The sequence below is a fragment of the Chiloscyllium plagiosum genome, unplaced genomic scaffold (genome assembly GCF_037043375.1).
Source record: "Chiloscyllium plagiosum isolate Xiang-an unplaced genomic scaffold, Cpla_swu_hap1 HiC_scaffold_7, whole genome shotgun sequence".
Classification (NCBI taxonomy): Eukaryota; Metazoa; Chordata; class Chondrichthyes; order Orectolobiformes; family Hemiscylliidae; genus Chiloscyllium; species Chiloscyllium plagiosum.
This window is the reverse complement of record NW_028270145.1, coordinates 7,431,908-7,457,005: the sequence shown is the minus strand read 5'-3', so window position 1 is coordinate 7,457,005 and position 25,098 is coordinate 7,431,908. Positions and strand designations below refer to the sequence as shown.

The window sequence follows — 25,098 nt, the reverse complement described above, 5'->3', positions numbered from 1 at the left end:
GAGTTCTGTTGCAGATGGTGATTCTTCTGACATTTTCCCAAATGTCATTCCACGTTTATATAGAGATTTCTAGTCCCAAATCCTGATCCCATGTTTTAAGCAGATTGTCCATATCTCCCGATACTTCATCATGTAGTAAATGATAAATAGTACTGACGGAAGGTACCCCCATTGGTCGTAGCACTCTACATTCTCTATCTGATGTATAAAGACTATCTAATAACGTAGTCTTCTTCTGTATATAGTCTCTAATTTGGAAGTATCGAAAGAGGTCTCCATTAGGTAATCCGAATTTCTGACGCAGCTGTTCAAAAGACATCAAGACCCCATCTTTAAATAGGTCCCCAAGTCATGAGATACCCCTGGATCTCCAAAGTTTAAAAGTGGCATCTGTTAACCCCGGTTGGAATCCCCATGCTTCCACTATCGGCGCATAGGAGGATGTTTTATGTGAGTTGCCCTCATTTTGCCGCATTATATTCCAAGCTTTAATTGTGTTTAGTATTATAGGGTTTTTACAGTGATCCGTAATGATTTTCCTCTTGTCTGAAAATAAAAGGTTAATAAGTGGGTATTTTACTTGAGAAGCCTCAATGTCGAGCCAGATTGATTGTGGATCAGACAAGACCCAATCAGCTATGTAACTTAATAGGGAACTTAACTGATATTTCCTAAAATCTGGGAAGTCCAATCCTCCCCTTGCCTTTGGAAGCTGTAGCTTCTTCAGCTTAATGAGGGGCTGTCTATGATTCCAGATAAAGGAACCCAACCAGCCATATAATTTACGTAGTGCCAGCCTCGGCAGCATCACCGGAAGCATTCTCATAGGGTATAGGAGATGGGGCAGGACATTCATTTTAATTAGTGCTATTCTACCCAGCCAGGAAATTGGAAGGTCTCCCCATCGCTGGAGGTCCTACCTTATCCTTTCCAGTAAATGCACAAAATTAGCCTTGTACAACTGACCAAATACTGGGGTAATAAAAATGCCTAAATATAAGAAACCCTCCAGGGACCAATGAAAGGGAAAGTGGGATCGGTCCACTAAGTGGGGTATCATAGCAAGGCCACCCATTGGCATAGCCTCCGATTTTGAAAAATTAATTTTATAGCTTGAGAATGCGCTAAATGTATTAATAACTTGGATTAAATGAGGTATGGACATCAGAGGATTACTAAGGAATAGAAGAACATCATCTGCATAAAGGGTAATTTTATGTTTACCTGTACCAATCCTCGGGGCCGTTATATTAGGATTCGCCCGTATAGCTTCTGCTAGTGGTTCAATTATTAGCGTAAATAATAATGGCGAGAGCGGACATCCCTGACGGCAGCCCCTACCCACACTGAAACTATCCAAACCTAATTCGTTGGTAACCACAACTGCTTTGGGATCATTATACAATGTTGAGACCCATTTGGTAAACACCTTTCCAACGCCAAACCTTTCCAATGTGTAAAACAAATATGACCATTCAACCCTATCGAATGCCTTTTCCGCGTCTAATGAAACTACTACTCCTGGTATCTTTCCCTGATGGTAGGCTTGAATCATATTCAAAACCCTTCTAATATTATTGGATGATCTACGGCCCTTAATAAACCCCCGTCTGATCCTCCTTTATGATATGTGGCAGTACCCTTTCTAGTCTCAATGCTAACGTTTTAGAAAGGATTTTAAAATGTACATTTAGCAAGGATATTGGTCTGTATGACGTACAATCTTCTGGAACCTTTCCTTTTTTAAGGATAAGAGAGATATTTGCCTCTTTCAGCGAAGGCGGGAGACAGCCCTGACTATATACATAGTTATACATGTCCATAAGTGGATCAGCCAATATTTCTGTAAATACGTTATAGAATTCAGCTTGAAAGCCATCTGGGCCAGGTGCCTTACCGCTTTGAAGTTGCCTGATTGCGTCAAGTATTTCTTGGACTGTTAGGGGAGCATTTAAGACTGATACCTGTTCCGGAGTTAGGCCCGGAAAGGTCAAATTTTTAAAAAATGATTGCATCCTCCTAGTCCTGTCTTCACAATCCTGCGATTTATATAAATCAGAATAAAATTTTCTAAAGATTGCATTAATCTTTTTATGATCATGAGTCAAAATACCTGTACTTTCCTTGATAGACGTAATAGTTTGAGGGGCCTTTTTTTTTCTTTGCAAGAAATGCTAAGTATCTACCCGGTTTGTTGCCAAATTCATATAACGTTTGTTTTGCAAATAATATTTCCCTCTTAGCCGTTTGGGTAAGCATAGTGTTTAGAGCTGTCCTAAGGGCCGTAATCCTTTGCAATTTAATAATAGAAGGTCTATCAGCGTATGCTGTTTCAGCTGCTTTTAAGCGAGCTTCAAGCAGACGCTGTTGTTCTCCCTTTAATTTTTTCTGGGTCGCTGAGAAAGAGATGATCAAACCACGCGCGTAAGCTTTGATGGTCTCCCACATCATTGATGGGTTGCTAGCCGTACCTAAATTAATTTCTAAAAAAGTTTTAAATTCTTGAGAGAAGTACTTTACAAATTTACTATCTTTCAATAGGAAGGGGTCCATACGCCAATGCTGAGGGGATGTCCCGTTGTTCCTTGCCTTGGTTTCCATATATACAGCAGCGTGGTCGGAAATTGCTATACTACCTATTTTACAGGATGATATAGAATTTTAAAAAATCGAGGGGGCAAAAAACATATCAATTCTGGTATGACATTTATGTGGATTGGAGTAAAAAGAAAAATCTCTGCCCTGTGGATGAAGACATCTCCATACATCTACTAATCCTAATTCTATATTCAAATCCACCAATTGTCTAGATCTGAGAGATACTCCTGCAGTACTCTTGGGAATCCTATCTATTTCTGGATCCATAAAACAATCAAAGTCTCCCCCTATAATTGTATGATGGGCACCAAAAGCCATCAATTTTGAAAAGGCTTCCGTTATAAATTTAAAGGGGTGTGCCGGGGGGGCAGTACAAATTTAAAATCCCATATTCCTCTCCATTTATAAGGGCTTTCATCAAAATATATCGTCCAGATTCGTCTTTTATCTGATTTAGGATTTTGAAAGGGAAATTCTTCCAAACAAGAGTAACAACCCCACTACTTTTTGAGCTAAAAGAAGAAAAAAAGGCCTGATCAAATCCACCCTGTCATAATTTCAAGTGTTCTTTATCCAACAGGTGTGTCTCCTGTAGGAGAGCTATATCAACTCTTTCCTTCTTAAGATTTGATAATATTTTCTTCCTTTTGACTGGCGAATTACTCCCCTTGACATTCCAGGTGCACCACTTAACCGACTGATCAACCATAATCGTCTGGGCAGATCCGAGATCCCTCAGGAGGGGAAACCCTATCCAGAACATCCCGAGCATAGAGCATATAAAATTCACAAAAGTAAAGGCTCTCTAATACACTCACAACAGTGTAATAAAAAACTATTTCTAAATAATAAAAAAAAATAAAGCGTATTTAAGTGGAGATTTTCCCCCTTGTTCCCAGGGGGTGTCATTTCCTTTCCAAAGGTCCATCGTATCCTCTCCTAACCAATGCCCCACCCTTGACCCAGTCGCTCCTCAATAGGACGAGGAGAATTCAGATATAATACAAAGCTAGAGTTAACAGTGAGCACCCTACCCCCCCCCCCACCCACACCAACACCTGGATATATTTGGTAATGTTAATACCATGTATAAACATATATAACTATAAAATTACAACCTCAACAAATAATAATTAAATATAATTATACAAAATAACAAGGGAAAACAACCCCGCTCCTAGAGACAGAGGTAAAATAGAATAAGGTAACCACCTCCCCCCACCAACATTAACTAAAGCCCCCGGCTTTTATATATATATATATATATATATACAATTAAAAAAAATCCCAAGGGGGGGGAGAAAATCGTTAAATAGAGAACAAATAAATAAATCCCTCTCCCCACCCCCCAAGATAATATTAAACAGTAAGGTAAGAAAAAAGAAAAAGGGGGGGTGATATAAACCGGAGTGGGGGAAAGGCAAACCAACATCCATTATCTCTTACAATTTATCTAAGAGAGTCCAAAAATTCTTTAGCCTTTTCTGGCGATCTGAAGTTATACACGGATCCTTCATGGTTAAAGCGTAGCGTCGCTGGGTAGCGTAAGGAGTACTGAATATTTAAGTCCCTTAAACGCTTCTTTGCCTCATCGAATGCCTTCCTCTTTCGGACCAGAGCTGGGGAAAAGTCCTAGAATAACATGATCTTGGATTCTTTATAGATCATAGCTTGGGAATCTTTTCCAAGATTTCAAGTAGCTTCTCGGAGTATCTGCCTCTCCCTATAGCTCTGCAGCCGAAACTGGACCGGGCGGGGACGCTGGTTCGAGCCGGGCCCATGTATTGCGACCCGGTAGGCCCGTTCTACCCTTACCTGGCCTGATCCAGCTTCCAGATTTAAAAGCTGTGGCAGCCACTGCTCGAGGAACGCTATAAGCTGGCCTTCCTCTTCCCGTTCGGGAAGGCCCAGCAAACGAATATTTTTTCGACGACCTCGATTATCGAGGTCATCAATGTGATTCTCTAAGGTCCGCACTCGTTGTTCGAGAGTCTGGACCCGATCCACGGCCGTTTGCGCTGTAGTTTTGGAGATCGCGGCCTTTGGCTCCGCCCCTCCGACTCGGCGCTCGATTTCTTTAATGTCTCGGTCGTGCCTTTGCAGCGCGGCCGAGAGTGAGTCCCATCGACTTCGGGATTCTTCGATGAAAGCGTCGATCTTCGCACCGAGTTTAGAGATGATTTCCACGAGGCCCGCCACTGTAGCTAAGTCCCCCGGTGCGGCTGCGGACGCCTCTGCTGCAGCTGGCGAGGGTGAGGGAGGGGTTCCTGCTTGCTGAGAGCTGCGGACTCCCTTCCCTTTGGTCATTTTTACTAAAGATTAGATTGTTTAATACTAAGCAACTAATTAAATTAAACAGCTATTTTGAATGATTTGGTGAGTGTGGTGGGGGTGGGTGACCCACTTTACCTAAGTCTTGGGAGGAGCATTGTAGACTCAGACTTGCTGGGTCGCCGCCATCTTGGATCCCCCCTCCCAATCTATTTTAACGTTAAAATCCCCCATGAATGCTGCTCTGGCTTTGCTATACACTTGCCTAATTTCTGCATTTATACAATCTAGCAGTTAAGAGTTGCTACCGGGAGGTCTATACACAACACTTATTACAGATTTAGGTCGTTTACTGCTCCTCAGTTCCACCCATGTGGTCTCGACTGAATGCTTTCCTCTCATCATATCGTCCCTCACCATTGAAGCAATTTTGTTCCTAATCAGTAAGTCTACTGCACCCTCTCTGCCATTATCCCTGTCTGACCTATACACCTTATAATCCAGCACATCCAGCAGCTGTGTCTCAGTCCAATTTGGATTTGTGCTTGCAGCTCATTTAATTGATTCCTTATGCTCTGTGCATTGGTATAGAGAACTCTTATTTGGGCCACACACTCTAACCTGACCTTGAGTATTGATGATTTATACACCTGTTTATTATTTCTCTCCAGGTTTAATCAACACATTATCATTTTGCCATTGTCTGCCATACCTGAAAAAAGTAGGGTTCCTGGCTGTTTATGTATTCTCTGTCCTGTTATTGATTTTGAAACTGTATTGATTTCCCCTTCCCTCCCTCCAATCTCTCCCTCTTTCTTCACCCCCTCCTTTCCGCATTGATCACTGCACAGTGTAGAAAAGAAATTATGTCTTCACATTGAGGACACCTTTGAGTGTTTTGTGTGATGCTGTCATTTACATTTGCATGGACATTTAAGCAACTAACAGAGTAAGTTATGTAAATTTCCCATTGTCCAGAAATTGTTCCAGCAATACAAATACACTTGACAAAAGCAACAGTTCACAGTCTAGGAATTCTGCGTTGAGTATTGTTACAAAGTTGAAAGCATATATGTTCAGTTTAAAATAGAAAGTGTTTTCTGAATTTTGAAGTAAACTTAAAGTGCAGGCTCAGCTGCCCGAATGGAAAGGCTGGGAGATGAGCTTTCCCAAAATGGAAACATGTAACAAATTGCTGTTAAATGGATACCTGAGATTTGGTTGTTGTTTTGACAACAATTTGAATTTAACCAATTAGTCTAAATTATACCCAGGATACTAAAACCTAACTAAGTTTGAATTTATTGTTTTGACAACGTTGGACCAATGCAACAATACAATGCTGGGGGGATATAAAAATGCAGGCATTTTGAAAATTGATCAGAGAGCAACTGCCACCAATCAGCCGAGCAACTGCTATGGAGCTGGAGAGCTAACTGCCTATCTAACATCATGCTCTCAAAGAAATTAGAAAACACTCTTTATCAAAGGTACCTTTTCATGTAAAACATACTTGCAGCAAAAAGAAGACCCAGGAAGATCAGCAGACAGAAGATTGAAGACCGCAGAGAAGACAAAGACTATGTGGTCTTGAGATTAAGTTAATGTAATGTTTAATAAGTATTATTGGAATAGCATTTTTTATAGAGTTAGGGTCAGACAGTAAGTAGTTAAGGACAAGGTAGGCTTGGATTTGTTAGTAGTTAGTATTTAGTACTCACTATTTGAATTCAGAAAATAACTTATTTTTTCCAAATAGTGGAAATTAGGAGTTCTTTTTACTCACATTTGAACAGATTATGAGGCGAGGTGAGCTTTTCTGGGTGTTTGGTTTAATTAACAGAGGGGTTCGACCTCCATGTCGTAATGGTATTTATGGGCAGCATGGTAGCTAAGTGATTAGCACTGCTGCTTCACAGTGTCAGGAACCTGGGTTCAATTCCACCCTTGGGTGACTATCTCCCCGTATCTGTGTTGATTTCCTCCAGGTGCTCCAGCTTTCTACCACAGACTAAAGGTGTACAGATTAGGTGGATATGCCATGCCAAATTGCCCGTAGCATTCAGGGATGTATAGCTAAGGTGGATTAGCCATCGGAAGTGCAGGGTTGTAGGGATAAAATAGGAGGCTGGGCTCAATGGGCCAATGCCCTGCTTACACACTGTAGGGATTTTATGATTCTATCTCACCCCTTGTCTCTCCAATAACTGACCTCCATCTGCAAGGCACAAGATGGGATAGTTCTGGAACACTGCCCATTTGCCAGGATGTGTGCAGCTTCAAGAACACACAAGAGCCCCGCCCCTCCGCCCTTGAGCCCCGCCCCTCCAACTGCCACCAGGACAGAACCCCACTGGTCCTCACCTACCACCCCACCAATCTCCATGTACACCGCATCATCCGCCGTCATTTCCGCCACCTCCAAACGGACCCCACCACCAACGATATATTTCCCTCCCCTCCCCTATCAGCATTCCGTAAAGACCACTCCTTCCGTGACTCCCTCGTCAGATCCACACCCCCCACCAACCCAACCTCCACTCCCGGCACCTTCCCCTGCAACCGCAGGAGGTGCAAGACTTGCGCCCTCACCTCCCCCCTCACCTCCCTCCAAGGCCCCAAAGGAAACTTCCATATCTGCCACAGATTCACCTGCACCTCCACACACATCATCTATTGCATCCTCTGCACCCGATGTGGCCTCCTCTATATTGGGGAGACAGGCCAGCTACTTGCGGAGCGTTTCAGAGAACACCTCTGGGACACCCGGACCAACCAACCCAATCACCCTGTGGCTCAACATTTCAACTCCCCCTCCCACTCCACCAAGGATATGCAGGTCTTTGGACTCCTCCGTCGCCAGACCACAACAACACGACGGTTGGAGGAAGAGCGCCTCATCTTCCGCCTCGGAACCCTCCAACCACAAGGGATGAACTCGGATTTCACCAGTTTCCTCATTTCCCCTCCCCCCACCTTGTCTCAGTCAAATCCATCGAATTCAGCACCGCCTTCCTAACCTGCAATCTTCTTCCTGACCTCTCCGCCCCCACGCCAGTTTGACCTATCACCCTCACCTTGACATCTTTCCACCTATCACATTTCCGACGCCCCTCCCCCAAGTCCCTCCTCCCTACCTTTTATCTTAGCCTGCTGGACAAACTTTCCTCATTCCTGAAGAAGGGCTTATGCCTGAAACGTCGATTCTCCTGTTCCCTTGATGCTGCCTGACCTGCTGCGCTTTTCCAGCAACACATTTTCAGCTCTGATCTCCAGCATCTGCAGACCTCACTTTCTCCCCTACATTAAGTTTGCAGCCAAATGTTATACCCAGGTTGCAAACTTCAGTCTCCTCTGGGGCAATATATTAAACAGTTATAATCTGTTTACTAAAACAGTAGCTCAGTATATTGTACTGATACACATGCAAAGCAATTAGAAAAAGCTGCAGCCCAAAACTACATGATTCAATTAGTAAGGTTTCCTACTTGCCAGTTAAACGGAGTGTCTGTGTTTATCTTGTATGCAATATTTCTGTCTTTAAAATGCAGAGATCAGTTTAAACCAAATTTCTCCAAAGCAGTAGAAAAATAAATTGTGTTCATACATAAACACAGCATGTTTTCTGATTTACCGTGAGCATTGCTAATATATATGTGAAACAATATTGCATGCCCAGTGTCACATCTTAAATGTTCTTACGTAAATAACAGCAGACTTTCCTTAATGATCCAGATTTCTCTTGTTTACCAATCAAGAAACACTTATATTTCTGATTTTCTACTTCTTTCCCTTTCAATCCGTCACTCTCAAACTATTTCCTTATGAGCACCATCATAGGAAATCCACCAGTTCCCATACAAATGTGTAGCAGAATATTTAAAGAATGTAATCTGAAATAAGTGTGTAAACAACAATCTTCAGAGATCAAAATATGTGTGCTTCTGTTTTCTTGTTAACTTTGTAGTAATTGTCTTTTTATTTGCATTTCTGCAGTTTTAGCATTATTCTAAATGTTCAAAAATCAAGAAGCCAATAATAAGCTAGTTATAATCAGCAGTATTGAGCAGTAAACCTCCTCCTCCCCCATCCCCACTTTAAATGTAAACTTTTAAATTTTTGTGTGGGTTCCAGGAAGTTGGGTTGCAAAAAACAGATTTTACATATTAACTTGTGCCTGAGCAATTATTGAAACAGTGAAATGTCAGATTTCCATCACACTAGAATGTGCTTAATCTATTTAATGTCATTGCTTTCAGCTTTCTCAAAACCATTTACTCAAAATATTTACTAGCAATTTAACTTTGATCTGTTTGTATTCATAGGATCAAAAAGATGCACCCTGCAGTGTCGCCATTGTGGGCCATTCAATGGGTGGCATTATTGCTAGAGCACTATTCACTTTACCCAACTTCAAACCAACACTGATAAGTCTTATTATAACTCAAGCTACACCTCATGTTGCACCAGTCCTACCAGTGGACAGCTACCTCATAGGTATGTCCAGCGTTATCTCGTTAATAAAGTTGCTTCACATTGATTTCATTTATTCCAGGGCTCCTCTGCAACAAACCTGGGCATGGAGGGTTTATTGAATCAGTTTCTCTTTGATTGTCTTGCTAAGTAAAGAGATATGTTGTCGAAGCTTTCCATCTTATCAGGACAGAATTGCAAGAATATCAGTTATCAAAGGGCATAACAATTTATGTGACATAAGAGGTTGCTGATTGGTTGACAGTTGGACTGTGGTCAAGGTATTGCCATGGAGAATGCAGTGGAATTATTAACTGCAAAGCTTCTATTTAAATTCAAGCCGGGCAATTTGACTCTGATTCGTCATGACACAAATGAGTACTTTGCTACTTGATTTTTGGTACTAATGTGATGCCAGGTAAGGAGGCTATACATCTCAGGGATGTTGTTGCATCTGATGGATCATATGCAACAACACATCTCTTGGGCTGTATCAGTTCCACAGTGAAGACAGACGTTTCAGCAAAACTAGACTGGCTAAACTCTGGATTTCTCAGATCATAAATCTTTCTCAGCTGCACCAAGCAATATTGCTTTTGGTCTTCCTGACCTCCGCTCTCAACTCCTGAGAACTATCAGCTGTACCCATGCTTTCTGTTAGCCCTAACTTCACAGAGTTAACAACAGCAGTTTAGCTGCAGAGAGCCTCTTTCTTTGTTCCTGATTAAAACTGGCTGATTCTTGACTGCTATTCTCTTACCCTTGAACTGGACTGAATGACCTATTAAAAACCTTTCAAAAAGCCTTACCATTGTTCCTAGGTAGGATCAAATGTAAAAATTATTGGGACACTTTCTGCCTTGAATGATGTAACATCATAGATGCCAGATTTCACAGCTTATTGGAATACAAAACAAAATAGATGTTAGTGCATACTTAAGATTTGGTATTCTTGTAGTTGTTTCTTAATGACTGCAAGCTTAAAATGCAACTCAATTTTCAGCTCTACATAAATTCTATGCTATCAAGTGACTATTTAGTCTTGTTTGGTTACAACATTATGTTATGTATTCGTTATGTACAAATAATAATAGACATTGTGAGTTTTAGTCAGTAATACTAAATGACTGGAGTTGTGCTTATTTGCTGAATCAGCACTTGACAGTTACCTGGTTTAGATGGGATGGATGCTACAGATGCTAGACTTGCTGTATGTCAGGAATCTGCTTTTGATATCTCAACTAATAGCTGGCTGGCGGCCAAAAGTAAATATGTATTAACCTGAGACAGCAAGTGCAATTCTGATCTCCCTATCGGAAGGATGTTGTGAAACTTGAAATGGTTCACAAGGATATTGCCATGGTTGGAGGATTTGAGCTATAGGGAGAGGCTGAATAGGCTGGGGCTGTTTTCCCTGGAGCATCAGAGGCTGAGGAGTTTTATAAACCTTATAAAGGTTTATAAAATCATGAGGGGCATGGATAGGGTAAATAGGCAAGGTCTTTTCCCTGGGTTGGAAGAATCCAGAACTAGAGGGCACATGTTTAGGGTGAGAGGAAAAAAATTTAAAAGGGACATAAGGGGCAACGTTTTCACACGGAGGGTGATGCAATGAGCTGCCAGAGGTAGTGGTGGAGGGTGGTACAATTACAGCATTTAAAAGGATGGGTATATGAATAAGAAGGGTTTAGAGGGGTATGAGCCGAGTGCTGGCCAATGGGATGAGATTAGGTTTGGATATCTGGTCAGCATGGACGAGTTGGATCGAAGGGTTTGTTTCCGTGCTGCACGTCTCTATGACTAATCGTCTTCAGTGCTCCCATCGAGTGCATGAGCGTAAATTGCTTTATTACAGCTTCTGAGCAACATAACATTAACTGCGGTCGTTGAAATGAAAGCAGATACAAAGTAAGATAGCAATCGTAGTTTTGATAATCTTGAATTGATATTTTGTATGCAAATAAATTACTTTCTGGAAATGTTAATGATTCCATTATTTTCAGCCATTTTGTTGTTGTGATTTCCCTCCTAGATAATCAAGAAAAACAAATGAGCAAAAATAGAAGATAAATACTATAATAGAACATGAGCCATTGTTACTTGTAGTAAATACAAAACATAGTTTTCTACATATTTGCAAAGCTTATGCCAATCAAATTTGTTTAATTAGTGCTAACACCCACGTTTATACAGGATGATAAATATAGACAAAATATGTAGGCAAATTTGCTTTCAGAATGTTTATGAATACATTTCTACGTATTCTTTGGTTTTGAACTTGTAAAACAATATGTTTATTAATACATTCAGGCCTGTCATTTTTTTTATGTAAATATATTTATTAGCAATTTTTTTAACTTTACAAACGTATAAAATTATTGAAAAAAACAATCAAACACAAATATCAGTATAATAAAAAGAAAAAAACACAAATTACAATACAACTACTATCTACTAATCTACTCTATAATACAAAACAAATCCTAACACTGTGCAAAGCAACACCAAAAAAAAGAAAAGCACAAAAAAAACCCAGAAAATACAGAACAGCTATGCTCGGCGCAAGGCTCCCAAACAAAGGAACAGGAGCATTGTTTACATACCCGTATTAACTCGGGAGACCCCCTCCAGGGCCCAGGGCTTGACAAATCTAATCATCCAGGTTAAACAAACGCCCTTGTTAAGATAACTGATAAATCTATATCCAAATAACTCAAGTAGGGCTGCCATGTCTTATAAAAATTGTCTGTTGTGTGGTGCACCATGTTTGTGAAAAAGTCCAAGGGAATGTGCTCCATAATTAATTTCTGCCATCCCAGCAAGCCCGGCGGGTTCTCAGACACCCAATTCATCAGAATATTCTTCCGTGCACAGTATGCAAGGATATTAAATAGTTTCTTCCCATGCCCGTCTAAAGATGGTAAATTCGGTAGACCTAAGAGGAGAGATATTGAGTCTACTTTAACCAGTTCTCAATACCCTCCCTATCTCTCCCGCCACAGCGCTCCAATAAACACGGAGCCTGTGGCATGTCCAGAAGCAATGGGTAAGAGTATCTACACTTATTTTACATTTGGGGCACACTGAAGATGCCCCTTTTTTAAACTTCGCCAGACGGTCTGGTGCCAGATGAACACTGTGCAGAACTTTTAACTGTATAGTGCATGTCCTGTTACAGATTGAGATCTTTTGAGTATTCTCCCATATGTTCTCCTATGTTTCAGAAGAGATCTCCACTCCCAGCTCTTGCTCCCAGACCTCTCATAACCGGTTAACATCCTGCCACCCAGAGGGCACGAACCGAAAGGGTGCATGTGGAGCGTAGCAACAACCTCTCTGTATCGGGCTTATAGTGCTTAGTGAGAAGTGTAGTCTTCTTCTGGATGAAATCCCTAACCTGAAAAAAAACCAGAAAATCTCTGTGCTGGACAACCGTATTTGCTCAAAAGACATCATAACCTCCCCCTCAAACAAGTCTCCCAAACTAGAAACTCCTCCCGCTGCCCATAGTTTGAACCCTGAGTCCATCATCCCTGGCATGCCAAGGCCTGTTATTGTTTAAAGTAGCAATGCTACATGGCTGTTGGATTAGGAGAGAAAACGTGTTCTAATGTTGAATAAGAAGTCAGAGAGAAAGGGAGTACTTATGGATTTTGACTGAATAGGATGTAGAGTACAAAGTAACCACGTAAAGTAGAGCAGGTAACAAGGAAGAACTTGCATTGACAAAATTCATGACCGCTGTATGCTCCATATTGGTTCAGTGAATTATCTTCAAAATGTAGCTCAACGATGAAACTCTGAGTCTCAGGGACATGGGTTCAAGGTCCATTCCAGAAAATGGTCATGTTATGCACACTGACCCTTCCATACAGTAATCCAGGTGTGTGTCATTAACAGTGAAATGAAATGAAACATTAAACTGGGGCCCAGTGTGCCCACAGAATGGATCCTTTAATGAAACCCCCCTCCCCACCCCTGTCCTCAGAGTTTACAACATTCAAGAGTATCTTGGAATAGACTATATTTACAGGTATTGTACAACAGCAACAACATGTCTAAGTTAACCAATATTTGCACACACAATCCTAAATTAAGAGTCCTAGGATGTAGTTAACTGTGGAATTAAGCGTGAGACAACTTCGATATATATTTATGAATTTTTGTAACCGGAATCAATTCTGGGTTACATTATAATATTAAGCACCATATCACAGAGTATATAGTAAATTAAAAATAGTCAATTAGCTTATGTACAGACTGACTATTATAATATTCCAAGCTATCTCCTTAAAAGGAGCATCAACTATAGGGTCAATCAAAGTTGGATTTTACATAACAATTTAACTTTAAATTTACATACATTTTTAAAATTAGCCTTAAGAAATTGAATATTCAAACAAATTTACTTATGTTACACTTAAATGCCAGTATAATTTTTTAAGAGGACAAAATGTCTTCATCCCAGTTTTCTTTAAGAGCAGTTTAGGAGCAGGGAAAGTGGCGGTTCCATAAGACCATAAGACATGGGAGCAGAAATTATGCCATTTAGCCCATTGAGTCTGTAGTGCCATTCAAACATGGCTGATAGATTTCGCAACCCCATGCTCCCACTTTCTCCCCGTAACCCTTGATCCCCAAGAATCTATCTATCTCTGCCCATCAAGTCAAAGAAGAGATCCATAAGGACTTTTTCATGAGCTCTAACTTTGCCCACAAGTTGTCTGAGTAGTTCTTTATCAAATTCTTTTTAGCTTTCCATATACAGTATATGAACTCAATTTATCTGATCCAAAAATCTAATCAGATTAGTTAAGTATGATTTTGTTAAACATATATGCTGGCTTTTCTCACTTAACCTGTGTTTGTCCAAGCATCTGTTAATTTTTAGATTAGATTACTTACAGTGTGGAAACAGGCCCTTCGGCCCAACAAGTCCACACCGCCCCGCCGAAGCGCAACCCACCCATGCCCCTACATTTATCCCTTACCTAACACTACGGGCAATTTAGCATGGCCAATTAACCTGACCTGCACATCTTTGGACTGTGGGAGGAAACCGGAGCACCCGGAGGAAACCCACGCAGACACGGGGAGAATGTGCAAACTCCACGCAGTCAGTCGCCTGAGGCGGGAATTGAACCTGAGTCTCTGGCGCTGCGAGGCAGCAGTGCTAACCACTGTGCCACCGTGCCGCACTCAAACATTTTGTCCTAAATTATCATCTCGAAAAGCTTTCTCATCATCGAGGTTAAACTGGCTGATCTCTAGTTGTTTGGTGGATGGAAGTTCTTTTTGCTGATTTGTAGAATTTGCTATTTTGTTTGTCAATTATTGTTTCACTGTTTATTTTGTGATTTATTATGGATTAAATGTAGAATCAATATTGAGCCTAGGATGTCACATATCACTAGTTAGCATGTTGCCTTTTCCAAAGGTAATATTGTACCTCTAAAAACCTCAGGTACAGTATCATGTAACCTTGTTAAGGAAAAATGTATCAAGTGCTTTTAATAGACATTTAATTAATTAAACCATTTATTCTTGTAGACTTTTACAATACTGTGAACAACTACTGGATTCTCAAGGAAAAAGACTTAAGAAATATCACTGTTCTCTCGATGGGCGGTGGTTTCCGTGATTATCAAGTCCGGTCTGGCCTAACAATTTTGCCAAGTCTGGGCCTTTACAATAATACTCTAAATGTTGTGGTAATGTACATATATTTTTTTAAAAAGTTCTATATTGGTTGCTGTTGGTATCAGTAATGTATTCATATTTATGTCATGTGCATCTATCTCTGAGCAATCCGTTTACAACAATCTAGGTTACACTAACAATGCTACATTGACTTATAAGGAAAATGCAAATCTTGAGTAGCAGTCAGTATTCTTACTGGTACTTTACATTGATGTGTGTATTTCAGTTCTGCACTCATTTGAATGTGCTTTTGCTCAAAATTATATGTTGTTTTGCTGTAAATATGATAAGTTTACGTATGTGTCTTTCTTCAGGCACAACATTAGAAATTAATCTAAAATTATCACAGTAAAGTTAAATTTCTACATCTTTGAGCATATTTTCTAATAATAGTGAGCAAAAGTAATTCTTGTCAGGTAAGTAGAAGAGATTCGTATCTGCATAAAATATTTGAAAAGCCAACCAGTAATACTTTGGAGATGACTGAAGAATCTGAAGAGGAGTGAGTTTGTTTCTTTTCTTTAATCCCCATTGTCCTCAAAGGATGTTGTTTTGTGGAAAATATAGAACACTGTAGAGTTTAGTATTAAGTCTAGTCACCAATAGTCCTTTTCAAACCCATTGAAAAGAAGTTATTGGTAAATTCTACATCTTTCTAACAATGTGTTCTGTGTTTGACTTAACAAAGCTCTTATAAACTTTCCAGGTTAGAAGTCCTCCTTATGATATCTATTTTAGTAGATTTCCCATGTTATTTTGGCATGGTCCCCATTTGAATTTCACCAATTTATCACAGACTGGCAAGTTGGATCAATTTTATCTTAATGGGTTTTATTTTACAAATCCAGTGCATTTATTGAATTTTATTTCTATTAATCTAATTTCTACTTTCTATATATAACCATGATTAACTTATTTTCCTAAATTCTGGAAGTGTGTTCTGATCTAATTTTGAGATTTACAACTCCCCAATCAAAGAACAGAAACTAAGAAAGTCCCTGGTTTATTGTTGATCAGGTAAATACAAAGAATTTTATTTTTCGAGGGTGATAGGACTTTTAAAATTTCATGCATTCATGCAAAGTGGGCATCACTAGGTAGACCACCATTCATTGTCTATCCTTAATTGCCCAGAGGACATTCCAGAGTCAACCACATTGTTATTGGTCTGGAGTCACACACAGGCCAGACCAAGTAAGAATAGCAGATTTCCTTCCTCAAATGACATTAGTGAACCGCATGTGCTTTTATGACAATCGACAGTGGTTACATTGATACCATTAGGCTAGCTTTTTATATAAGCTTTGTACTGAATTCACAGTTTATCATTTGTCGTGGTGGGATTTGAACCCATATTCCCAGAATTCGACCCTTGGATTCTAAGTTACTATGCCGCGGTCTCCCTCTACCCTAAATATATATTGAAGCAGAAATTAGGGCATCATTAGAAAAAGAATTGAAGTAGTCTGTAAGCGAATATAGAGAAAGGGCATAGGAAAATGAGATTCATGTCAGTGAATGATGTTAAAGATCTAACAGTTTCTTTACTGTATCTTGTTTTGATGATACAGTCAACTATTTTAGCTGTGATCGACTGGAGATATGGTTATCTGACAGAAGGTAATTTCATTTTAAAATCCAGAAACTTGAGAAAGTACTGTACTATACTGTATCTTGTTTTGATGATACAGTCAACTATTTTAGCTGTGATCGACTGGAGATATGGTTATCTGACAGAAGGTAATTTCATTTTAAAATCCAGAAACTTGAGAAAGTATGTGAAGGCTTGCACATTCTAAACGGCATGTTTGCGGTTTTGACACAAGTCATGAGTTCCATTATTTTGACTAACTGAAAGAAGCAAGTTTCTTTGAAGCATCTGAGATGAGTTTCTTTCTACAAGTTAGGATTATGTTCACTGTTGTGGTTCTGTTTGCCGAGCTGGGAATTTGTGTTGCAGACGTTTCGTCCCCTATCTAGGTGACATCCTCAGTGCTTGGGAGCCTCCTGTGAAGCACCCGAGCTACAAATTCTCACAAACTTTGATTATGTTCACTCATGGAGAGAGATCAGTCTGTTAGCAGTGTCACTTTTTTAGTAGTCTGAAGATGTCTGGACTGAAAAATATAAAAAATGTTTGTGTTTTGGGAAGGGTTTCTACAAACCATTTTTCCATTGGAAGGAAGAACAGTCTTTTAGTTTCACACAGTACTTTAAAAATGGGAGCTGTTTTGGCTAGGGCTGTATGATCCAAGCAAACGTTTAGGCACTACTACATTCTCATCCTTCCATAAGCACATTGATTGTAATAGGAGATTGAAGGGAGACTATTAATTGATTTTGTGCACAAGTGAAGTAATGTAGACTTCAGTTATATTGATTTCTGACTGCTAGTAATGTGTGTTAGAATAAAGGTTTACTGCAGGTGTTACTTGAGAATAACTAAACTGGACTTTGGCTTTATATTAGCTTGAGCCTGTTGCTTACTATTATTAAAATGCTACAGTGTAGTACGATGTTGCATTTTCCTTTCCGACAAGATAGTTTCTTGAGCTTAGCTTTGCTATCAGGAGAATGTTCCAAATGAATGTTTGGTATTACTTTAGGGCAATTGTATGTATGCTTTTGTTAAAGTCTTCAAATATGCACTGAATAAACTTGCCAATGCTTTTTACTTCATAGACATCAACGGTCCCAAGAGCATGGCTCTCAACTGATCACCTTTGCATAGTTTGGTTAGTATTAAAGAAAGACCATCTATAGGCAAAGTTTTTATTATGTATAGAATGTATAATATTGTATGTTATATATAGAAAGAAAGGTTACAAGCAATCGAAGTATATCACTCCAGCCAGGATTAAGGTTATAGTATGATTGCTAGCAGCATCCTTCCATGTATGTAAGAAGATACATGGGCGGCACGGTGGCACAGTGGTTAGCACTGCTGCCTCACAGCGCCAGAGACCCGGGTTCAATTCCCGACTCAGGCGACTGACTGTGTGGAGTTTGCACATTCTCCCTGTGTCTGCGTGGGTTTCCTCCGGGTGCTCCGGTTTCCTCCCACAGTCCAAAGATGTGCAGGTCAGGTGAATTGGCCATGCTAAATTGCCCGTAGTGTTAGGTTAAAGGGGTAAATGTAGGCGTATGGGTGGGTTGCGCTTCGGCGGGTCGGTGTGGACTTGTTGGGCCGAAGGGCCTGTTTCCACACTGTAAGTAATCTAAGATGGACATGCAACAAATCCATTGGGAATGGATTAGCTTCATACGGTACACTTTCGTTGATGATTGAGGCAACCATCCATGAAAGGTAGTTTCTGCTACAAATGGCATATATGAAGTATTTGTCAGCTGCTTTTTGGAGGTGTTGTTTTTGGTGTTAGTGTCTGTTGCTAAGTCACTGCAACCACTGATGGTCATGGTGTTGCATACTGGCCCAAAGCTGACGTCGCTGTTATCCACATCGTTGGCAAGGCCAACAATTAATGTTTAAGGCCTACAAATCGCACAATGTCAAAAGCGTTTTTGCAGTGTAGAAAAAGGCCCTTTGGTCTATTGTGTTCAGGACTGTCATCAAGCATCTATCATTATCTTTGAAGTGGATAAACATCCTTGAAATGGGTTTTCACTACATTCATCAGCTGATGAATGGGTCTTTTGATTTAGTTTACTCGCCATGCAAAAATCCTTCAGTATGTCACCAGCTTTTATCCTGCAAATGTGATTGAGCTAGCAAAGACACTTTGCTCAATGAATGCCAGCAAACTGGGAAATATACCTTTGAGGGGATTACATTACTCATGGGTATGTCCTTCCATGAGATTCTTATAATGGGCCACAAACAACTAAGATGGAATTTGTTGGTCTTGCTTTACTGATAGCTGAAAATGATCAATCTATCATAACCATATATCAAGGTGCTAAAAAGACAAATTTCACAAAACAACGATGTGGCCTAAGAATCAGTCTGATGTTTTTCCATGCATGTTGTGAATCATCCCAAGGTGGTGGCTGCTTTGTTTATGCATTCCCATTTCCCTCACCTGGAGAAAGTTTGTATGTCGCCATGAATACAATGTGGCAGGATTGTAAACCACTTTAAGCAAGATTATTCATTGTGACCATAGGCAGAGATAACTGAACAATAACTAGAGATTTGTTGTACTTGCGTGTAGTCAGGGAAAGCAAGTTACAGGCACTGGTTAGATGATCCATGAATCTTTGTCGCCGAGTTTCTGTGTGAATAGTTGGTATAGCATTGACAGAGTACAGGAGTCTCTTTATTGAGGTGTGCTGTACTTTTGTCTTCACTTTTAGTCTGGACAAATTATGGAGCTTGTTGTCTGGTCTAGTATGCAAGTAAACTCCTTCCATATCGGCAGAGTGGCCGAGGTCAGGGACATTGAGCCTGTTAAGCATGGCCCTGGTGAAGGCCTTCCTTGTGATAATAAAGAGTGAAGTGTCCCTGTAGTTGTCTCCACCTCCTCTGCTACCTTTACTTTGTATCACACATGTCATGTGGAACCAATCTGATCTTCAGAACAGAAGGAGGAGATCATGAAGGTAGGGCATCAGATAAAACTTCTTGTGCTTGAGCAGTTTGGATGGAAATCCAGCCATGCCGTGTGTATTTCTGCATGCTAAGCAATCAGTGACCTTTTTGAGCTCTCAGCAGTACCCAACTCAATAAGGCATCTGTTTGCTTCTAAGATTCCTTTAGCCCTATTGATTTTTTGGGCAACTTTAGTGATGGTAGGTGCCCTCTTGTTCCATCATACATAATGTGTAGGTTCTGTTGTTACAGGCAGTTTAGATTTCTTGACACAAGTTGATCCAGTGGTTATTTGCCTTGTATCTGGGCAAATAACCACTGGATCAGCTATATCTTCTGCACAGCCATCCTGGATAATTTCAAGTGATGCAGTTTCTAGCTGATGAATGTAGTGTATGGCATGCTTATCTTCAATGAGTATAGGAGTTTGGATGTTATTTTGCAGTTGTATAGGACATTGCTGAGGCCACATTCAGAATATTGCATTCGATTCTGGTCTCTCTGCTGTAGAAAAGATATTGTTAAACTTGAAAGATTCAGAAAAGATTTACAAGGATGTTGCCAGGATTGGAGGGTTTTGGCTATGGGGAAAGGCTGAATAGGGTGGGGCTGGCTTCCCTGGAGTATCAGAGGCTGAGGGATGACCTTATAGGTGTTTATAAAATCATGAGGGGCATGTGTAGGATGAATAGCCAAGGTCTTTTTCCCTGGATAGTGAAGTCCAAACTAGAGGGCATAGGGTATGGGTGAGAGGGGAAAGATTTAAAAGGGACCTAAAGGACAACTTTTTCACACAGAGGGTGGTGCATGTATGGAACGAGCTGTTGTAGAGAAAGTGGTGGAGGATGGTACAATTACATTATTTAAAAGGTACCAGGATGCATATAGGAATAGAAAGGGTTTAGAGGGATATGGGCCACATGCTGGAAAATGGGACCACATCAATTTAGGATATCTGGTTGGCATGGACATGTTGGATGTTTCCGTGCTGTATAACTCTATGACTCTATACTTTGTTTTTGTTGTATCAGGTAGTCTTTGATTTTTTGTTTCGTTGATGAACGTCATCACTGCCCAATAAGTCTCAAATCAGTCCTTGTTTGATTTCCACTTTTATCAAATCTTGCTACCACAGTCAGAAATCATTGAACTCATGACTCCCAACGTTGGCATTTTGCTGGCCCTTGAATCAGCATCTCAAAGATCAACTCCATCACTTGCTGCATGATATTCTAAGGCACATTGTAAATAGCTATATATTACTCACCCTGCGTGATTTCCGTGTAATGGTTAGGCAGAATTTGATGCTTTGATCATTATGAAGTGTTCGAGGTCAATGACAACATACAAAATCTTTTTGAGCTATATGCCCCGAATGAGCTTCACCAGCACTTTTCTTTAGAGTTTGCTATAAGGTATCAAGGTCTGGCCATCATTATCAACTTGACCAGATTATCAACAGATGGCACAACCTGCCTGGCTTCTTCCAAATCTGCACCCTCTACATCACTAATTGTAACACTGAGCACTCCCTGAGCATTAGTATGAAGGTGTCACCCAAAGGTTTCACAGCTCCAAATGCAATGGCCTACCATGTACTAATTTCTGCCAAATACTAGAAATTGTAACAAAAGAAATAAAATTTTAAGGAAAATTAATTTAAGAAAAGCTGTGGAAAATTCTTTATCACCCAGCTAATGTTGCAAGTGTGCACTGGCAAGCCAGAAGGTGGTTTGAAGTGCGTCTACTTCAATGCCAGGAGCATTCGGAATAAGATGGGTGAACATGCAGCATGGATTGGTACCTGGGACTTCGATGTTGTGGCCATTTTGGAAACATGGATAGAGCAGGGACAGGAATGGTTGTTACAGGTTCTAGGGTTTAGATGTTTCAGTAAGAACAGAGACGGTGGTAAAAGAGGGGGAGTGTGGCATTGTTCGTCAAGGACAATATTATGGTGGCAGAAAGGATGTTGAAGGACTTGTTTACTGAGGTAGTATGGGCTGAGGTTAGAAACAGGAAAGCAGAAGTTACCCTGTTAGGAGTTTTCTACAAGCCTCTGGATAGTTCCAGAGATGTAGAGGAAAGGATAGCAAAGATGATTCTTGATAGGAGCGATAGTTATAGGGTAGTTGTTATGGGGTATTTGAACTTTCCAAATATTGACTGGAAACACTATATTTTGAGTACTTTATATGGGTCAGTTTTTGTCCAATGTGTGCAGGAGGGTTTCCCGACACAGTATGTAGACAGGCCAACAAGGGGCGAGGCCACATTGGATTTGGTATTGGGTAATCAACCAGGCCAGGTGTTAGATTGGGAGGTAGGTGAGCACTTTGGTGATAGTGGCCACAATTCAGTAGTATTTACTTTAGTGATGGAAAGGGATCAGTATGTAACGCAGGGCAAGACGCATAGCTGGGGGAAAGGCAATTATGATGCAATTAGGCAAGAGTTAGGATGCATAAGATGGGGAAGGAAACTGTAAGGGATGGGCACAATTGAAATGTGGAGTCTATTCAAGGAACAGCTACTGCATGTCCATGATAAGTATGTACCTGTCAGGCAGGGAGGAAGTGATCGAGAAAGGGAGTCATGGTTTACTAAAGAAGTTGAATCTTATGTCAAGAGGAAGAAGAAGGCTTATGTAAGGATGAGACGTGAAGGCTCGGTTAAGGCACTTGAGAGTTACAAGTTAGCCAGAAAGGATCAAAAGAGAGAGCTAGGAAGAGCCAGGAGAGTACGAGAAGTCATTGGCAGCTAAGATCAGGGAATACCCTAAAGCTTTCTATAGGTATGTCAGGAATAAAAGAATGACGACAGTACGATTAGGGCCAATGAACGACAGTAGTGGGAAATTATATGTGGAGTCAGAGGAAATAGGAGAAGTACTAAATGAATATTTTTCATTAGTATTCACACTGGAAAAAGACATTTTGTTGAGAAGAATACTGAGATACAGGCTACTAGACTAGACGACGTTGAGTTCACAAAGAGGAGTTGTTAGCAATTCTGGAAGGTGTGAATATAGATGAGTTCCCTGGGCTGAATGGGATTTATCCTAGTATTCTCTGGGAAGCCAGGGAGGCGATTGCAGAGCCTTTGGCTTTGATCTTTATGTCGTCATTGTCTACAGGAATAGTGCCAGAAGACTGGAGGATAGCAAATGTTGCCCCCTTGTTCAAGAAAAGGGGGTAGAGACATCCCTGGCCAATTGTAAACCAGTGAGCTTTACTTTGGTTGTGGGTAAAGTGTTGGAAAAGGTTATAGGAGATAGGATTTATAATTATCTAGAAATGAATAAGTTGTTGTGGTTCTGTTCGCCGAGTTGGGAATTTGTGTTGCAGCTGTTTAGTCCCCTGTCTAGGTGACATCCTCAGTGCTTGGGAGCCTCCTGTGAAGTGCTTCTGTGATGTTTCCTCCGGCACCCGAGCTACAAATCTTCTCCCAAACTTTGAAGGAATAAATTGATTAGGGATAGTCAGCGTAGTTTTGTGAAGGGTAGGTCATGCCTCACAAACCTTACTGAGTTCTTTGAGAAGGTGACCGAACATGTGGATGAGGGTAAAGCGGTTAATGTGGCGTATATGGATTTCAGTAAGGCATTTGATAAGGTTCCCCATGGTAGCTATTGCACAAAATAGGAGGCATGGGATTGAGGGTGATTTAGCGGTTTCTAGCTGGAAGAAGACAGAGGGTGGCAGGAGATGGGAAATGTTCATCCTGGAGTTCAGATGCTAGTGATGTACTGCAAGGATCTGTTTTGGGGCCATTGCTGTTTGTCATTTTTATAAATTACCTGGATGAGGGCTTTGAAGAATGGATTAGTAAATTTGCGGATGACACTAAGATTGGTGGAGTTGTGGATAGTGCCAAAGGATGTTGCAGGTTACAGAGAGACATAGATAAGCTGCAGAGCTGAGTTGAGAGGTGGCAAATGTGTTTAATGTGGAAAAGTGTGAGGTGATTCACTTTGGAAGGAGCAACAGGAATAAAGAGTGCTGGGCTAATGGTAAGATTCTTGGTAGTGTAGATGAACAGAGAAATTTTGGTGTCCATGTACACAGATCCTTGAAAGTTGTCACCCAGGTTGATAAGGTTGTTAAGAAGGCATATGGTGTATTGGCGTTTATTGATAGAGGGATTAAATTTTGGAAGCATGTGGTCATGTTACAGTAGTACAAAACTCTGATGCACTTGGAGTGTTGTGTGCAGTTCTGGTCACCACATCATAGAAAAGATGTGGAAGCTTTGGAAAAGATTCAGAGGAGATTTACTAGGATGTTGCCTGGTATGGAGGGACGGTCTTATGAGGAAAGGATGAGGGATTTGAGGCTGTTTTCATTAGAGAGAAAGTTGAGAGGTGACTTAATTGAGACATATAATCAGAGGGTTAGATAAGGTGGACAGTGAGAGACTTTTTCCTCAGATGGTGATGGCCAATATGAGGGGGCATAGCTTCAAATTGAGGGTTGAGAGATATAGGACAGATGTCAGAGGTTGTTTCTTTACTCAGAGTATTAGGGGCATGGAATGCCCTGCCTGCAACAGACTCACCAACTTTAAGGGCATTTAATGATCATTGGATAAACATTTGGATGAAAATGGAATAGTTTAGGTTGGTTGGACTTCAGATTGGTTTCAAAGGACAGCACAATATTGAGGCCGTGTAATGCTCTATGTTATCAAGGTGTCGGTATTGCCATAAAGCTGATAATGTAAGGATTAATCTGAACTTAGTTGACTCCTGTATTGCCCCACACTGTTGGAGAAATAACACGACTACAAAGTTGCAATTCTGTATGATCTAATCAAAACTGACAACTGATTTTTATGTTCATACATTGCTTGGTTTAATCTATCAAATTTTAAAAACATATTTTATTTCTTTTTGTGAGGCGAAATATGTGATAAAAAGATCTATACATCACAAAGTGAATCCACTTTGAATATTTAATCTTATTTTAAATTGTTCACCTTTTGTCTATAAATGTACAGGTATTCTGTACTGTAAGTCTTTTTAGGATAATGAGAGTGACTCTAGTTAGAGTTCTAAGTATAGCACAATACTGAATTGCATTTTCTTGTTTTCTCAGGTGTAAAGAGCTGGTCCTAGCCACTGTTAGAGCTTTTTTTGATCTTGTTGATCATCAGACCAATCAGGTAGACTTAATTTTGTGTATTTTTTTCATTATTAATAATTGTAGCATGAATTTTATTGATAAATTTCATAGCTCTGGATAATTACTGTTATGGTAAAAATAGAGCCATTTAAAACTTCTTATTTAGTGCTCCATACTATGTTAAAAATTGTTTGTTAAGGTATTTGTTACCATGTATTTTATTTAAAGGCAATGCCTATGTTTTTACTGAAGGATTGTGTATTTTACCATTTTGATTGTGGGTAAATTCCTAGCCTTCATATTGGATTTTTCAAGAAGAATGTTCATTATGGATAAAGAGTCACGAAACTGAGAGTCAACATCAGGAATATAACCAGATTTTGA

At 40.2% G+C, this 25,098-nt stretch overlaps 1 protein-coding gene across 3 annotated transcripts in view; it reads left to right on the top strand.

Annotated features, from left to right (window-relative positions):
• Positions 1-25,098, top strand: part of pgap1 (post-GPI attachment to proteins inositol deacylase 1) — a 155,808-nt gene that overhangs the window by 15,515 nt on the left and 115,195 nt on the right. For all 3 annotated transcript variants that reach the window (XM_043692909.2, XM_043692908.2, XM_087988693.1), the window contains 4 exons: positions 9,195-9,366; positions 14,893-15,053; positions 17,725-17,777; positions 24,688-24,754. In XM_043692909.2, the coding sequence (XP_043548844.2) occupies positions 9,195-9,366; positions 14,893-15,053; positions 17,725-17,777; positions 24,688-24,754 (453 nt within the window). The remainder of the gene's footprint in view (positions 1-9,194; positions 9,367-14,892; positions 15,054-17,724; positions 17,778-24,687; positions 24,755-25,098) is intronic.